Below are 19,074 nucleotides of genomic sequence, written 5' to 3' on the forward strand. Positions count from 1 at the left end.
GTCCGACTCACTGACCCTGTCGTTTTCATCATCACCTTAGCCTTCTACCATCTAGGCTTATATGTCGACACCCAGACAACCACCACCATATACCACGAACAAGAGCAAGACGAGATGGTCCGTGTGTCAGGGACAACCATAACCACGATGTTAGAATATTTGAATCAGAGTATTTGGTTATTTTATAAATATGTTTTATCTGACTTCTCTTTATCTTTAAAGGTCGACTATTGTAACATGTTATCAATCCTGGCCTAAATTTTAAGACCGTTGCCCTCAGTCGTACGCGTGGCTATTTATTGAGAAATGTCGGATGTTTCATCCATTTCCTTGATTGATACCGGTCATCGATTGATCATTTATCAATGATGTATACGTCGGAGTGGTAAATGGAAGAAAAATCACCTGTTGCACGTTCGGGGTCTAACGATCACCATGAGATACAATTTATTTCTCCAATCCACTCGATGGGAAATGGTGCGATTTTAAAAAGGGCCATTTATCAAACACGAACCTTCTCAATTGATAAAACAGCACGAAACCGTCACGGGAGTCAATGCGTGTAAGGACGGACCGTATTTAAAAGTGAAATAAGTTGTATAGACCTCCGTTTGAAATTCCGCCCAATCCAAACTCCCCACAATTCTTCAATTAATAATAATATATATAATTAATTTTTTGCCTTGTCCAATCTTTGTCTTAGAAAAATCTTCTTAGGGAAACAGTTTCAGCATGAATACCTTATACCAATGTCTTTAATATCCAAAAAAGTTTTAGAAAATTTAGACTAACAGTGTAGATATCATTACATTGATCCGCTGACTTTTTTTTGGAGAGAGCCTATAACTTTTTTCTTTTGAGTTCTCTCAGGTTATGGACTAAAAAATAAACGGACTTGGGCCACAGTGTTTATTACATTGTCAAGGATAATTATTTTGGAGGGAGGCTGTAACTTATCTTTTAAGTTCTCTCAGTTATGGACTAAAAAAAAGGACGGATTTTGCCAGTGTTCATTACGTTGTCTAGGATAATTTTTTGGAGGGAATCTGTAACATTTATCGTTCATTTTGAGTTCTCTCAGTTATGGACTAAAAAACGGACAAACCTGGCTACAGTGTTTATTACATTGTCGAGGATAATTTTTTTGGAGGGAATCTGTAACTTTTATCCCTTCTTTTGAGTTCTCTCAGTTATGGACTAAAAAACGTACGGACTTGGCTATAGTGTTCATTACTGATTATTTGGAGATCGTGAGATGCGGTCTGGTGTGACGTAGGTTTAGAAAAAGTGTTCATTACATTGTCTAAGATAATTTTTTTGGAAGGAATCTGGACCTTGGCCCTGTTTGTTGACATCGTTACATTGATAGGCTGACTTTTTTTAGGTAGTCTGGAACTTTTATCTTTTCTTTTGAGTTCTCACAGATTATGGACTTTATTGACTTTTTTCGATGTAAATCGACATAATGAGTCGATTGGAAAAGGAATTAGGCTCGTAGAACACGTAGTTTTCGAGAAATCGAAAAAAAATTTATTGACTTTTTTATGTAAATCGACCTGCTGAGTCGATTGGAAAAGGAATTAGGCTCATAGGACACGTAGTTTTCGAGAAAAACGAAAAAAAAATCAAAAAATTTTTTATTGACTTTTTCGAAGTAAATCGACCTGCTTTTCTAGATGGTGTTATATAACAGTGACCTAAAGTGACCTACAAATTTCGGCAGAGGGAGGTGTCAATCTGTGCCTATTCTAACTCTTCTAAGCAGATACTGTAATAGGTAAACGTTTTATTTTTGGAACACTACCTGTATTAAAATTTGCAGATAGTATTAAACCGAGAGGATTATATTGGCTGCTGAGGCAATAATAAAATATTAATACTAACATGCTCACTAACCTGACTGCCAGCAGAGAGAGTTGATTTACCATTTGTACATCCCTCCTGTGAAAAGAAAAAAATTAGTTTAAAACAGAGAATAGTAGACAAGGTACATAAATAAAAGTTATATAAATGAAATTTACCCTCTGAAGGCAACAATCCTCGCTTTAAAACAGCTACGATGACCCGGCTAACTACATATTGTTCAACACTCGCGAAACAACTTAACGCACTGTTTAAATAGCACTTTGTGAAAATGTAAAACAATGATGTAAAAATGGAACAACACACTTGAAAAAAGAAAACTGAAATGTGTAAAGCATACAATAAATTAAATGTAATTTACATACAAAACTTATTTACGAGATAATACAAAAAATTGTATTAATTGTACAGTGACCTAAAGTGACCTACAAATTTCGACAGAAAGAGGTGTCAATCTGTGCCTGCCATCTAGGCTTCTCGCAAAACAGGAGGCCACGAAACCGTTTGTATTAAAGAAGTTCACTACAAAAAATGAAAACTTTATCTAGTTGGGAAAACCCGAACTTTAAATTCTAACCCTTCTAAGAAGGTGCTGTAATAGGTAATAGGTTTTACTTTTGAAACACTACCTGTATTAAAATTTGCAGATAGGACAGATAGTATTAAACAGAGAGGGTTATATTGGCTGCTGGGGCAATAATAAAATATTAATTCTAACATGCTCACTAACCTGACTGCCAGCAGAGAGAGTTGATTTACCATTTGTAAATCCTTCCTGGAAAAAGAAAAAAATTAAGATTAAATGAGAGAATAGTAGACAATTTACATAAATAGATATATAAATGAAATTTACCCTTTGAAGGCAACAATCCTTTCCTTGAAACAGCTACAATGAACCAGCTAACTACACACTGTTCAACACTCACGAAACAACTTAATGCACTAATAGCCCTTTGTGAAAATGTAGGAAAAAGATACAAAAATGGCACAACACCATCTAGAAAAGAAAACACAAGAAATGTATAAAACTTACAATAAATGAAATATAATGTACATTGACAATCAGATTACAGAAAAATTGTATTAGATAATAACTATAACATACAAAAAGGGCAGAATATGATTTCTTGTACTAATACTAAATAGAATCTCCATATAAATAATTTTACAAAATCTTATGTAAGTTTTGATTGAACTTTCAACAGGAATGAACTTTTGGTCAACCAGTAAAATGTACATTTTTAACTGAATTGATACAATAGCAAATGCTACAAACCATACTATATAGTACATGTTATTAATATAAAAAGAACTTATTTCAAAATGAAATAAAAAAACTTTAACTTTATATTGTCAAATTCTTTGGTTGTAGGTGCAAAAATCGGTTCTGATGATGATTTTAGTGAAAAGAGCAATGTAATTGAAATAAACAGCTCCAATTATAATTCTTTTTGTTAATAATCATTGAAATGATTTCTTAAAATTGAAAAGGTTGACAGAAGTATAGTTGGGGTGCATATTATAGTGCGCCTTTAAAAGCTATTGTATCCTCCATTCTGTGCTTAAAGCCCACTGGTAAGTCTTAATTCATCAAGGAACTTTTAGGTTCAAATTCGGTATCATTAACAAATTGCAGAGGAATAAAAATTAACTATTCACTGGTACTACAATCTCCTGTACTTTTTAATTGGATATTCAACAGAAATGTTAATTTCTTTTTTAAATCTTGTAATTCAACCATAAATGATGAGGTATGAGTAGAAAAAAGTGTCAAATATCCTATGTCATACCCTCACTTACTTTGCTTCTTGAATTTCAGATACCGAAAGGATGCCCTCCATTCAATAACATCATGGATTTATTTATTGGACAATGTAAATCAATTTTAGTGGAAAGAGCAAAGTGATTGAAATAAACAGCTCCAATTATAATTGTTTTTGATAATAATCATTGAAATAATTGTAAATATTGTCTATATTAGAATAATCTATCATGTAATAAATTCTGTCCCTCCTTTTTCAACATGTTTCAAACATCTTCAATAAACAACTAGGGCTCTGATTCTTTTGTGATTTGTCGATATATCTGCTGTGTTTATAAACCAACAGTCTGTCATCATTTCTTTTCATTTATACCTATGGAAAGTTGGATAAACCAATAGGCAAAGTGTCATCTTCATTAGTTTTTCCATGCCAGGAATTCTGTAGGTGAAGTTTTACATTCACTCAAGAGAACCGAGATTTTCTTTTTAAATCAAACTAGTTAAAGGATAAGCTATAGTGAAATTGGGGAAGGGAAGATCTGGGGTAAACTTTCCATGCCGGACATAGCACAGAATCTGTCAACCCTGTTTGGCCTATTCTTAGAAACGTGAGTACGATACCTCTTCACCTATTCAGATCATCCTAGAGCCCCCTCCCTAGCTAATCGATACTCTATTTCAATTAAATCATCTTTTAACACATTTTCAGAATCTAGGGACTGGATTGTAAGGTTAATTCTGAAAATTACGACCCTGTTTTTCTTCCATTAATTCTAAATTTTACTCTGTACTTTGTGACGCCTAAATTTTTATGCCTTACATATGAAATAGAGTATCTGTCTGTCAACCTCAGATGGCCTACTCTTAGTCAAGTGGGAATATTCACTCTTCACCTATTTATATCTGCCAACTTGATACATTTGTGCTTCTGTGCCGTGCTAGTCCACCAATTTCAATTTAATAATGTTTTTAACACATCGATGGAAGGCCAGATTGTGATGGTCAGTTCTGAAAATTGGGATGGCCCTGCCTTAGCCAGTGAGTAAACACAGTATTAATAAATCGATCAATAAATTAGAACTGCCATAAACACTAATTTTATTTTTTAATCCATATATGTTTAGCAGTCATAATTGAGCTAGCCCTTACATTGTCAAATGTTCAACAAAGTGACACACAATGTAGCATCGCATCACCCCTATATTTCATTAAATTTTTGTTGAAAGTTTAATTGTAAATTGGGAATTGTATGACCACCATGTCCCCAATAGCTATTGCATCAATTATTAAGATTAGATGATGTCACTGTTACAAGAAAACGAAAAAGAAAACTCAGAATTTGGGTAATGGAATGGCAACAGAAAAGGGCGACCCTTAGCCATGATAGCCTAATTCAAGAACAACAGTTATCATCCCCCCTTGATTTCAAAAATTATTTGAGGATGGATTCTAATACTTGTGCAGAACTTTGGTAACTGGTATTTCCACATATGGATAAACAAGACACACAATTAAGAGATTCCATCAAGAATACCAGTCAATAATGGAAAATAATGTGCAATATGCACCTACACAACCCAAACAGTACAAAAGATTTCAAACATTTTTGAAACTAGTCAATCATTTGTGCAATGCATCAAACACTGCCATTCATTGGCAAATTATTGCACAACAGCATAAGCTGCGCAATTTGTTTGAAAATGTCCCTGCCTTAACCGGTGAGTAAACCCAGTATTAATAAATCGATCAATAAATTAGAACTGCCATAAACACAAATTTTATTTTTTAATCCATATATGTTTAGCAGTCATAATTGACCATTATGACCCACAACCTTCAGCTCAGTACACCACTGCTCTAACCACCTGAGCTATTGTGACTTCATGAGTCGATATTTCAAGTGGTTAGAGCAGCACAGTATTGAATTGAAGTGTGTGGTGATTAGTGACCATTAATCAATAATTACAATTTCTGAAACCTACATCACACCAGACCGCATATCACGATTTCTGAATAATTATTGTATTGAAGGTTGTGTTCTAACCCAACTTGCTCTCGACACTACACACACCATCCCTTCTCTAACCACTTGATCTATCAAGACTTATTTGCCAATAGCTCAAGAGGTTAAGGCAGCGGCGTATTGAGCCGAAGGATGCGGGTTCGAAACTCACACTTAACACTAACTTTTTCATCTCACCAAGGCCTTAGATGAAACGCCTAATTAATTGAACATTTTTAGTGTTGCGAGCAAGATTTGAACCAATGACCATTGGTCTATAAAAAGTATAATTAATTGAAATAATCTCATTATTTATTGATAATCATAAAACCGACTTGCTCCTCTTGAAAAAATATTGGATTTGTTGGTAATCGAAAATGAAATTTTATCGAAGTCATCAGGCGATCCGGAGAGGTTGAACCGACTCGCTGTGTTGTAATAATACATCCAACAAATCAATTGATGATTGATAAATTATTTCATTAACGACTTTTCTTTGAATTCAACGTAAAAGCAACTTTTATTAATGAAAATAATAATAATATTCCGAAATAAAAGCTCACCGTGAAAAAGAACAGCCTCGACCGTCAATTGTAGCCTGAATCGTCCATGGAAATGGCGGGAAACGGCCGGTGATTCAAGGACACTTCCAAGTAAATAAAAAATATTACATTCTTTTCTTCTTTCTTCTAAAAATAATAGCACAAAAATTTACGGAATGTTCAAGAATTAATTATTTATTTTTAAACTCAAATCATTATTCAAATTATAAACGGAGAATCATCAGATCACTGCCAGCTTGAACAAGTATCTTCCAAAAGTACTGAAGTATAATTATTATTTTTTTTAAATCGGGCTTAATTTTAAACAAGTAGTTACAATATTCGGTTGATATTATTTTAAAACATTTTTAAATATTTAAATTAAATTGTGAGAAAATTGTATAATTAATTATCAGTTGGTGAGGGGACTGGGAACTAATATTCCCGCCATTCGCCCTCTTTGTCTCGTGGCGGCCACCGGTTCGACATCACGCCAAAAGGTATTTATCATTTTTGACATTTATTAGTTTAAAAAGTCTAGGTCTTTCTTTTTTCAAAATGAATTCCATTGCAAACAGTCAATTGACCAGTTTTCAATTATTATATAATATGGATATTGATTTATTTTGGATTATGGATCAAAAGCCTTTCAGTTACTAGCTCTTCAAGTCGGCTCAAATGGTTAAGATGTTAAAATTTCATTTAAACCCTCAATAATTGTCTTTTCTCTTTATTTATAAAAAGAAATTTATTAGATTTTATTTGTGTAGTATTTAGTGACCGTTAATTAATGATCATTTAGAGATCGTAAGATGCGCTCTGCACGATAAAGAAAATGTTTTTGAATTTTGAATTAGCTAGTTGTTTAAACAATGTCAATCGAAATCGCATTGGTCTGATGGAACTGAAAGTAGGATTCGTGTACGAAATTCAACCATTCGATCAGATTCCTACAAAATATGGAACTGTGGTAATTGTGAACACTCGTTATATCATACCTACTCTGGTGATCGATGAAACACCATCAGTAGTATTTCTACCAGATTTTTTTTTTTTTTTTTGCTTTGTCGGCCAAGCACTCACCATACCAACCTTGAAATGTGACATTGGATGCATGATTATAAAAATTCCAAGACTCTTGCAATTTTGACTTCTCTTACAATTTAATTGATTTGTAAACTTTTACATGTGCAGTTTGAATAATTCAATTTAGAATAATTAATTGATGACTTAAAGGGCTCTTGATCTTCAAGTTATCTTAAATATAACTATCTAGTTATCTTTATCTTTTATAACTAAATGAGGTCTGAGTATTCGTTCATTTGATGTGGATAGAATGTCATCCTACTTCTTAAATAATATTACAACAATAAAATCTAATGATTAGTTAGAGATAGTGAGATGCGGTCTGGTGTGATGTAGGTTTAGAAAAACATTTTCTTAATAGAAATGATGAATGATAGAGTGAGTGCGATGTTCAATCCTTTTTTTAAAAAAAAGGTAGTTCCTACTCACAGTAAGTAAAAAAACATTTTCTTTATCGTGCAGAGCGCATCTTACGATCTCTAAATGATCATTAATTAACATTAATTAAGTTAGGCCACGCCCCCTTTGTCTTTGAATTGGGACAACGAAAGCAACGGATAGGGATTAGGTTCCGAGTAGAAATTCTTTTGAAAATTTGAATACATATAATAAAGTATACCGTATTGATTATTTGTGAAATTTACGTTTAAATCGTCGTACGGATACGACTTGGAATTTAGGAAGAGTTTTACATTTGTCAAACAGCAATGGTCAAATTTGCTCGAATCCGCGTTCACGAAATTTTTCCTTTTCGTCTGAAAAGCCAAAATGACAAATCGAGGTTTTTCCATTTGAGTCGACGTTTTGACTGTCCTCAACTGTCTCTGGGCCGTCGGTAGTAGAGGATAATCGTGCAATGCCCAGGTCCTAAACGGAACCGATATTGCCTTTTCTTTTTTCAACTGTTTCAACATAACCAGCCTTTGATATTCGTTTAGATAGACATAGGGAATTTTCCAGCAAAGATTTGACAATTCGATTTTGGCCGTTTCCACTGGATCCGAGGTAGAGATGTAGCAATTGTCGTCCTGTCTAGATCGTATGAGTATCAACTCTTGTTTTAAATTGATAATTATCTTTTGAAAATCCTCTGCGAAATCGAGCAATAGCTGTAAAGGAATGCACGCGTTGAAATGTCCTTCCGCAGAAACCATATTTAATGTTTTATTTTCTGGGGAAATCCATCCGGAATCGATTGGGGCTACCGTGTATATTATATATATACATATACATATATATAAAACCTGAACCGGATAAAGAATAAATTTAAAAAGCTAACTAAATTAATTTTAACAAACTTGGGCGCCAGGCATAAGTCAAAGAAATGAGAAAGAGAAAAGGACTCACTTTAGTTTAAGTCATAAAAGATAAGATTAGTGCTCACGACCAGTCAGCGCGTAGGCGAGGTAAGGTTCGCGTATCAGCAAGAAAAATAGTTACAAAAGGAAAATAGAAAATAACAAAATAAGGTAATAAGGCAAGGTAAATTAACAAAACAGTACAACTCACGAGATAATCGGTAGCGCCCAACCATCTCTTAATACCAATTAATTTGTTCCTATTAATATAATATATAAATATGTAATATAATGTCTAAATACATCCAGTGATATCAAATATTTAGTTGTCATTTAATTTATACATATGTTCCTATCTAGCAATAGCAATTAGTATAATCAAAATAATGTTTTATAACACTTTCTATTATCCCCTGGGCAACGCTGGGTCATAAAACTAGTATTATTATAGATATTTATGGGGTACGAGTCTATCCAGGCATTTAACCCCTCAGGTCTTGGTCACCCACCCTGCATAATGTATAAGTATTATTATAGAAATAGGGATTATATATTGATAGAAAATTCAAATCGGCAGACAGAGGCAGGGAAGGAATTTCAGATTTTTTTTAGGGCGGGTTTGGGTGTTCGACAGGCTTGTAGCCTGAGTCTATTATTGTTTGCACTCTTCCTGGATGATCTCCCTAATTATTGGAATATGAAATTCACTGTGGAAAGACCATAATAAAGATTCTATTATACACCGACGATGATGTAATGGGGGCATACTGTGACAACTGGAATCTTTCAGTAAATCTCAGCAAGTCCAAAATGATTGTTTTCAGAAGAGGTGGCATACGTGCTGACCATGAATGGAATTTCAAAGCGGAGCTCATCGAAATAATAAATAAATATAAATATCTTGGCATAATTTTCACTCCCCCCCCCTTAACCTTAATTTCAAAAGAAAAATCCAAACATCTAAATTTGCTGTGAATTCTATATGGCAGAACTCATATCACACAATGTCATACCTTTCAACAATAAATTCAAACTATTTTTAACTGTGTGTCGCTCTGTAGTATCTCATGCTGGTCAGGCGTGGGGCTACAGACGGTATGATATAATGCACGCCCTTCAACATTGTTTTGTTCGAAAAGTTTATCGTCTACCGCCGTACACCCCTTGCTACATGATTTATCTGGAATCCTCGATAGACCTCATCTTTTTAACGCTTCATATTTCCTATCTGCACAGGGTCCTAAATATTTGCAATCACCGGGTACCTAAAATAACAGCAGTAGAAATTATTAACCACAAAACATCATGGTTTTCCGCCTGGAGGGATATGATGCAGCATTTAACCCAAACATTGAATTTACACGAGATAATGTCGAAGATTGGCCAGTTTTGCTTATAAAACTCACACAATGTATCAAGACCGTTCACATTGATAAATGTCTAGCACAGGCCCATAAGTCATCCAGATTCCTATTGTATAAGGAACTTGTGCTTGATGGAAACTTATTAAATATGTCTGAGAGTGCCAGAATTTCCTCTGTCCTGTTTGCTTGCTGGTTTTAAAAATTAGATGTAAGTTGCTTCCTCTCAACTATAATCCAACAAGAAATAACTACCTCAACTTGTGTTCCCTTTGCAGAGAAGACACCTTCCATTTCTTAACAGAATGTCCGATTCTAGCAGAATTCAGTTTGATACAATTACGTCTGTCCTCATTAACAAAAGAATAAACAATCGTCTCATTAAATAATTTTCAGTGTTTCAACTTATTAAACTTTGTTAAAGAAGCCTGGAATTACAGGAAAGAATTGATTCCATATTTTAACTATTAAAGATGTTTTTATTTCACTTAAAATTATATTTAACTGGTCTGTCTTTTTCTTTCCTACAGTTACTAATGAGATTCCCTGCACAAAATGTTAGAATATGTAAATAAGTTTAGTAATAATAAGTTTCATGTGATATTAAAAAATAATAAAAATAATAATAAAAAACTTTTTGCCCGTTTTTCCGGCAGATGGGTGTCAACCATAGCCATAGTGTGCTTTTATTTATTTTTATAACTTTTTTGTAACTCATATCATTGGATACAGTACATTTTCATTTTATTTCTTGACTAAATACATCCAGGGATATCAAACATTTAGTTGTCATTTAATTGATAGATATGTTCCTATCTAGCTATAGCAATTTGTATAATCAAAATAATGTGTTATAACATTTTCTATTATGTGTGGTGATTAGTGACCTTTAGTCCATAATTATTCAGAAATCGTGAGATGCGGTCTGGTGTGATGTAGGTTTCAGAAAAACATTTTCTTTATCGTGCCAACGTTTCGATCTTTATTGAGATCATCTTCAAGGCCTGGGATTTACAAACATTGTTTACATTTAACAAATATATGTAGAATGTGGAAGAAAGTGAATCTATACAATGCAAAAAAATACATTTTTATATTCGATCAAAGTGTTTGGTTTCTGCGTAAGTGTGCCATTCTTGCGTGTCCTGTTGAGAGTGCCAGTGAGATATTGCTGTTTTATGTTTATATATGTTGGATTTTGAAGGGGTGGGGAAGGAAGTCGGTATAGAAAGACATTTTTTGTATAAGGAGTCTTTGAGGTGAAAAGAGCCGACGAAGGGAAAATACGCTGGTAACAGTTCGGCCAGATTATCCTTTCAGGATTATATAGACGGGGATAAATAGGAACAGGAAAGCTAAATTGTTGAAAAATTAGACTATGTAAAAATGTTTGATGTGTGGAATGTGATGAATGTTTTATATGTTATATTATACGTTTTGTGTAATGTGATGATACATGTATGTTATCGATATTGAATTTAATTAATGAATGATATTGGCGTAGCTGCGACTGAGTTTACATGTGTCTGTTCTGTAATTGATGCTGTGTTTATCTCGGTTGATGTAAATCATTTCTAAAAAGTTACGTTTATGTTTGTTTTGTTCTCTGTGTAATATTTTTGTATTGTTGAAGTCGAAATTTGTTTGTGTTCAAAATGGTGGGTAGCGAGTGCTATAGGATTTTCCTTGTTTTTTTTTTTTTTTTTTTTTTTTTTGCAATCATAGATATGCTGCTTTACTCTCTTATCGAGATATTGGGATAAGACCGATGTAAGTTGCTGGATAGTTTAAACAATTTATTTTGTAGATTACGTCAGATTTATTTGTTATTGGTGTGGGATTTTGGAAAAAAGTGTTTGAATTGTTTTATAATTTTTGAAAGCTATTTTAAAGTTATCGGACGAGAGAAATGTGTTTAATTTATGTGATAGGCCGTGAATGAATGGCATGAAAATGTATGTTGGTTTGTTTATATTTGATAGATTTGTTGTAGTATTATTAGTACTAGTGGATGATGTTAGTGTTGTGTTGTAGTTATTGATTATTCTGTTGATTACGTGTTTAGGGTAGTGATTGTTATGGAGGATCTGTTTGTATATCTTTATGTTCTTGTGGTGAAATGATTCATGGCGTAGGGTAATAATTCTGTGAAGTAACCCTTTGGCCGTATTTATTATTGTATGAAGAGGATGGTGAGATGTAAAGTTGAGGTAGCGATCTGTGTTTCTTGGTTTTTGATACCAATCTGTGATTAATGTGCCATCTGGTAGTTTTATTACGAGTGTATCTGAAAATGGTATTTTTTGTTGTTTTCGATTTCATGTGTAATTGTAGGCGTGGGTGAAAGCTATTAAATGTATCTAATGTAGTTTGAATTTGATCTGTGGGAACTGCTGTCAATATATCATCTACGTATTTAGTGAGGAAGGGAAATGTGAAAGGAAGTTGTGGTATGACTGTGTTTAATAGATGTGTCATAATTATGTCTGCAAGTATTGGGCCTAGGTTGCTACCCATGGCTATGCCAAATAATATCCGTTGATACAACAGTGTCGAACCATTGTTATGAACGTGTTCTTTGATAGACTTGTGTGTGGTGTCATGTTGGGCTATTTATCTTTAATAATGTTCAGTTTCTATTTCATATTATCCTTCTGGGCAACGCCGGATCATGAAAACTAGTATTATTATAGAAATAGGGATTATATCTTGATAGAGATAATCCTGTTCACCAATTTGTGGATGAATGACGTCATCAAATGCTTTTCACGCCCATATTAGACGAACATATAACAAAAAAACAAATGATCTAATTGAAGCCAAAATTGAAAATCAATCGTTTTAGCTTTTCAAAATCCAAAAATTCAAAGAGCGACCCGCCCGAAAAGAAACAAAAACGGAGGAGAGCGGTCCAAAATGTTATTTTCAAATTGATGCATATTTCAAAGTCTTGCCGGTGGCGGAGCAGTGAGAGAGAAAAAAAACCCTCTTGGAACGTTTCCCTTCCACCACATGTTGTACGGAGATCTGGGTAGAGAATTTTATCACAATCACCATGGCATGTCATTTCGTCTCGAGCACGGTCCCATGCCGGGGTTTTCTCAACTTCAACCGGACTTGAAAAAATGATAGTACGAACAAAATCGACTGGTTCGAGAGGCCAAAAGAAAGAAATTCTGTAAATCTAGGAATTGCGCTTTTTAATTTATACTCTTTTTGACTGTGCATCTCCACAACTGGAAGCATGGTGAGGAACCTTTTCGTTCACTTTTACACCTACCACTAATATTCAGCATGTTATTAATAATATTACAAATATAAAATAGGAACGTATTTTTTACAAAGAGATTAACGAAAATAGTCAAAAATTAATTTTAAAAGTTCAGAATTATCACCAGACTACCATTGTAAGGGTGATTGTAAATTCCACTGGTTAGTAGGGGGTTTTGTAAATTTCACCGGTCACCTAGCATGTAGATGAAGGTTGGATGGAAATTCCACTGCTTTTCAATTCATTACAAAATACATATAGGTACATATTGTGTTTTTATAAACACTTGACGAAAAGAAAATTCACTAGGTAGTATCATTTTGTAGGGCGGTAGTGCCAAGAAACTCGTGTGACAATCAAGAGGGATGATGTGACTAGTTTTGAACATCAAAACTTGTTCTTGTAAAAAAATACTTGCCTCTTCCTTGCTGTAGAATTTGAGAACTTTGCAGTATTTCCACTAATGTTAATTGGATGTACATTATTCTTTGGATATCCAACAGCCCCGCAGCAAACATATGGATATTAGGATGATGCAAGGAGTGTTTACTTCGTACGAGCTCATATGTTTCACACTGGTTAGAAGGCAAAGTAGTAAGAAGTATTCACTAGTTGACCAATTAATATCTTTCAATTAATTAAGGTTTTTAGTTGAGATAAAAAAGTCAGTGTCACGAGCGGGATTCGAACCCATGACCTTCAGCTAGATACGCCCCTGCTCTACCACTTGAGCTATCGTGGCTTCGATCCACTCGGACACTAACTTCCTATCTCAACCGCACCTTTTGAATTTCCCTCCTTTTTGCCATTTTTCAAATGTTTAATTTGATGTAATTTGATTCTCGGCAACAAATGAAAATTCAAAAGGTGCGGTTAAATGAAGTGTACTTTCACTAAGTTGTGAAGTTAGTGTCCGAGTGGATCGAGGTCACGATAGCTCAAGTGGTAGAGCAGCGGCATATCTAGCCGAAGATCGTGGGTTCGAATCCCGCTCGTGACACTGACTTTTTTATCTCAACTAACAACCTTAATTAATTGAAAGGTAGTAAAAAGTTTTCTCCATGTGTTGTACAAATTTCTTTTGGCACATTTCTAGTCGTACGGAAGAAGGGTACTGTTTGGATCTACTTCGCTCAGAACACTTGTCAATACCGTACTGAGGAGCTGGCATAGGTCTTCAGTTGCTTTCCTTTTACAACGTACACTATGTTGCTGTTGGGAGATTTCCCTATCAGAGCATTCTTCGTGTTGGTGAGACAAGTTTTGCACCTTACAGTATGATTTTCTGATCCAACTGTTTTTAACCATGCTGAAGATGTACACAATCAGCGGTTTGCCGCGTTCACTCGTAATATTAGCTACACCGGTCGACATGATATCTAAGCGAGAACTGATTTAGGAGATAGAAAAGGCCTCGATTGAATGAGTCACAATTGTTTACTTGTTTAGAGGCACTGGTGGTATTTTTCACTACCATATCTGTTTACCACCGCATGGCACTGGTGGAGAACACATCCCATTAGATGGATTAGACGATAAACTGGTGGAATTGGTGATCAGCCCATTGTACTCCTTACATTTAAACAAAAAGTTCTCCACCCATTACCTAATCATTGAGCGTTTCTCCTTATCACTAACCCTTTTCTTTTGTGGTTCAAGGAAAATAAATTTGGAAACATTCAAAACTTATGTCTACTACTTTTTTGACAGCGGAGTTGCCAGTAGTACAAAGAGCCCTCCAGATACTTTCCACCCCCTAGGATAGGGATCGGGATAAAAGAGGCAGCCACAAGGCCTACTGCACCTCAACCTAAATAGATCTATTGTGCTGTGCTCCCCTGTTATTTATAAATATCTGGCCAACTTCAGGTATAATCAACCTCCTAGCCCTGCCAACGGCTCCTTGGGTGCCACAGTAGACGGAATGCGACAGAAGTTTCCACATCGAAAAATCCGCCCAACCCGAACAAGCCACGTATACAGCGGACATGACCGGAATGACTACAATGACTGTCTAGTTATTCAGTTGATAACGTGACTCACTTGATCATGTATAGTACAATGAAACTACTTTTCGTTTTGTGCATTACAAGGCAATGGAGAAGTAGAAGAAGAGAGAAAATTGGATTTATCCATTGAATATGAAAAGGATAACACTTGGTCAGTTCTACTGTCTGTATGGCTAATTTTGATGCAATCCTGTCATATTCTTCTAATACTGTGGGATGACTATAGCTTTTTTTAATGAGCATAATTAAACTTTTACTATATTCCTAATTTTTGACTTGCCTCACAAGAGGCATGAAACAACCACAGTTTATAATGTAGAATGAAGAAAATTTTTTGCTTGGGTGTTACTTCATTATTATTATTTTTTTTAAAACCAATTATTGTACCTTTTATATCATTGCATTGATAGAGAGAACACGTTAATAGTTTTTTCTTTTGCTTACAGTACAGAAGATTGGCCTGCTGGAGAGGCTTGAACCCCAGAGCGTACCAAAGGACGAGATACATCCGTCAGACCGTTGTCGGGCACACTGTGGTATGCGCTTATCATACTAATTAATGCCGATTTATAAATAACTTTGTTGTACTTCAAGTGTTGTAGGAACACCAGCGATGGGAGGAGGCCGGGATTCTTCTCGAAACTCATCGAGGATGTCAAACAGGAAATGGCGAAGAACAAGGAGATGAAGGAGAGCCTGAAGAAGTTCAGGGAAGAGGCACAAAAATTGGAACAGTCTGATGCTTTGCAAAAAGCAAGGTAAAAAAATCTTTAATAAAAAAAATTACGTCGATTAATTTATTTTTCCTAAATAATTAGGATGAAGTTTCATGCAGTTGAATCTGAAGCATCAAAAAGTAGTGAAGTACTTAAAGAAAAGCTTGACACTTTAAAAGGCAAAGTCTCTGATGTTTTGGAAGAAGCTGGAAAATCTGAAATAGCGAAAAAAGCCGGTAATTATTTGAAAATACGAAATTCAAAGGAATAAACGGGGTTTATTTATTTTTTATTTTTAGGTCAGATAGGAGCGGAGATTGGTAAGACTGCAAGGGGAGCGGCTGAGTCCCTGTCAGAAAGGGGACAGCAAATCGGAAAGACGGGTGCTTTTCAGAAGATAAGTGAAACTGCCGCAGCAGTGAAGAAGGAATTAGACCAAGGGGGCATGCAGGCTCATGTCTACCAATCACCTATGAAGTTGAGAAGAAGAGTCGAGACAGTCGTAGATCCAAAGGTGATGAAACCCGACACAGAGAGCCTGGGAATAGAAGTTCACAAAGACTCCAAGTTCTACCAAAGTTGGCAGCAGTTCAAAGAGAACAATCCTTACATTAATAAAGTCCTTGATTGGAAAATCAAGTATGACGAGAGTGATAATCCCGTCATCAGAGCATCCAGAGTCCTAACCGAAAAGGTCTCTGATATAATGGGTGGTTTATTCCAAAAAACAGAACTTTCAGAAACGCTGACGGAAATTTGCAAGTTGGACCCAAATTTCGATAAAGTCCAGTTTCTCAGGGACTGCGAGAAAGACATTATTCCAAACATACTGGAAGCAATGATACAAGGCAACTTGGAAATTTTGAAAGACTGGTGCCATGAAGGGCCGTACAATGTTCTCTCTACGCCTATCAAACAAGCTCAATCCCTCAAATACAGATTTTGCTCTAAGATTTTAGATATAGATAACGTCGATCTCGTAATGGGAAAGGTGATGGACCAAGGGCCCGTTCTTGTTATTAACTTCACATCCCAGCAGATCCTCTGTTTACAAGATCAGAAAGGCAACGTCGTGGAAGGTGACCCGAATAAAGTGCTCAGAGTAAATTATGTTTGGGTCTTGTGTAGGGATCCGTCAGAACTCAATCCTCGGGCCGCTTGGAGGCTTTTAGACTTATCTGCAAGCAGTAATGAACAGCTGTTGTGATTAAATCATAAACGGTCTCATAGTTTTGTTTTTCTATTAGATTACCTACTGATCTGTACAAAAGTACGTTTTTTTTGTAAATATTAAAAATTTAATGTATATAATATTTAAATGATAGTCTCTTGTTTTTGTTTTTTTGAGGCATATTTCTTATCAATTTGTTTATTTTTTTATAGTAAAACTGTTAGAAACCTTAACATATGGTGATTACATGGCAAGAGAACCAGTCGTACCCATAGAAAATTCATGTGTATTGGCCATCATCTCAGGCAATTACTTATTTTTAATTCATTTCTAAAAGACAAATATAAAAAGTGTACATATATGAAAGTTTTGCCGTTGTAGATATTAAACAATAACACTTCACTCGCATAAATATATTTTATAACCGCTTATCGCCATAGTTTTTATCTTTACTTTTCAACTTGCTATGTGATAAAAGAATGAAAGGGGAAATTTTTATTTTTGTACATTTTTTCTTGCATTGATTCGATGTGGATTTTTTTTTACCCTTACTAAATTGTTTTCATATCCCTCATTAATAGTTGTTCCTTGTTAATTGTATGCTTTTGCCAGAATTTAACCAATTAAAAATATCTTCTGTAGTTTTTCCTAATTCGAGTTTTAGGGATTTTCACTTAAAAGTTCTGCCTATTGTATCAAAACTTTTCTAATCGTTTTTCTGGAAGATTTAAATTTCTTTAATAAAGTACAGAATTCTTCTCAAGGGTATCTAGGTTTACATTGTTCAAGATAGAAATGAAGTTGAGGTGAGTAGTTAGATTCACTTTTTTGTAAATACTGGTTCTACTCACAGATTTGATGTTTACAATCCAGATTTCAAGCATTAAATGCTCATCATCAGTTGAGTTACATCTCGACATGAATTGTAAGAGTTGCTCAAGATTGGCTTCGCTAGGTATTAGGTACTATAACCTTTTCCTAGTTATATTACAGAAAATATGCTTTGTTGTCTCTGGCTCTTCTAGTCATAAGTCAATGTTGGCCATCTATCAATAGTCCCACATTTTAAAGTTGACAGACCTACCTTTTTTAGTTATAAACAATGGTAGCAACAAATAAGAGCCACAAGACCCTATTGTCCTTTAGGATTCTGGCAGTGGCTGAAAGGCTGATAACAAAAATTAACCTGTTTATTTGGTTGGTTAAATAATCCAACTAAATTGCAATAATAATAGACATCTGTAAATTGGATTTTTTAAACAAATAAAGTTTTAAACAATTTTTAAAAATTAGTTTTAGCCTGAATATTTTGGATTTGGTTATAATTTTATTTTTGTTTTTATCCTGGATTTCTCTTGTTTTCTAACAAACCTTGTGAACAAATACTAGGCGGCTACCAATCTCAAATAACAGAGGTTTCTACTGGCATTCCCCAAGGGTTTCATCCTTCTCCACTCTTCTATAAAACAGATCTTGACTGACTGACAGACAAAACTGCTGGATATAAAATTTCGACTGTATTTCTATAATGACACGGATAGCTGCTAAGAAAGGATTTTACCATGCTATATTAGAAAAAACATACGAGCACTGCATCACATTAGAAAGGTACATTAAAACTGAGCCCTGCTTAGATGAAGTCTCGGTTAAAAGATAGTATTTAATATTTTCATCAATGACCTTCCTTCTATTCTGAAATATTTAACTCCTTTTGTCTTTCTTGATGACTTAAAAACTTTCATCTCCATTACCTCTAAAGATGACCATTTACTTCTTCAAGCTGATTTGAATGCTCTTTATTAGTCTTTAAAGAACCACATGTTTCTTAATTCTCTAGTTTTCGTGGTCTGCTTGACCAATTAATTAGGGTTTTTAGTTTAGATAAAAAATCAGTGTCAACCCACGACTTTCGGCTAGATACGCCGCTACTCTACCACTTGAGCTATCGTGACTTCGATCCACTTGGACACTAACTTCCCATCTCAACCCCACC

At 34.7% G+C, this 19,074-nt stretch overlaps 1 protein-coding gene and 2 long non-coding RNA genes across 3 annotated transcripts; 2 read left to right on the forward strand and 1 right to left on the reverse strand.

Annotated features, from left to right (window-relative positions):
* Positions 1–1,630: 1,630 nt before the first annotated feature.
* On the forward strand, positions 1,631–3,945 carry LOC112126339. Its single transcript, XR_002909912.1, has 3 exons — positions 1,631–1,777; positions 3,236–3,614; positions 3,683–3,945. It is a non-coding gene; the product is annotated as an uncharacterized LOC112126339 (long non-coding RNA).
* On the reverse strand, positions 2,201–6,352 carry LOC106669158. The gene is made up of 3 exons (XR_001340888.2): positions 6,191–6,352; positions 2,717–2,860; positions 2,201–2,638 (listed from the first exon to the last, which is right to left on the reverse strand). It is a non-coding gene; the product is annotated as an uncharacterized LOC106669158 (long non-coding RNA).
* A 6,339-nt stretch (positions 6,353–12,691) lies between these two features.
* Positions 12,692–17,512, forward strand: LOC106669176 (mitochondrial import inner membrane translocase subunit TIM44). Its single transcript, XM_014398484.2, has 5 exons — positions 12,692–13,161; positions 15,641–15,730; positions 15,789–15,952; positions 16,013–16,146; positions 16,210–17,512. Exons 1-5 carry the CDS (start codon positions 13,159–13,161, stop codon positions 17,115–17,117), a joined length of 1,299 nt encoding a protein of 432 aa, XP_014253970.1. The 5' UTR covers positions 12,692–13,158; the 3' UTR covers positions 17,118–17,512.
* The last annotated feature ends 1,562 nt before the right edge of the window (positions 17,513–19,074 follow it).

This window comes from Cimex lectularius, unplaced genomic scaffold (assembly GCF_000648675.2).
Source record: "Cimex lectularius strain Harlan isolate CLEC.00 unplaced genomic scaffold, Clec_2.1 scaffold93, whole genome shotgun sequence".
Lineage (NCBI taxonomy): Eukaryota > Metazoa > Arthropoda > Insecta > Hemiptera > Cimicidae > Cimex > Cimex lectularius.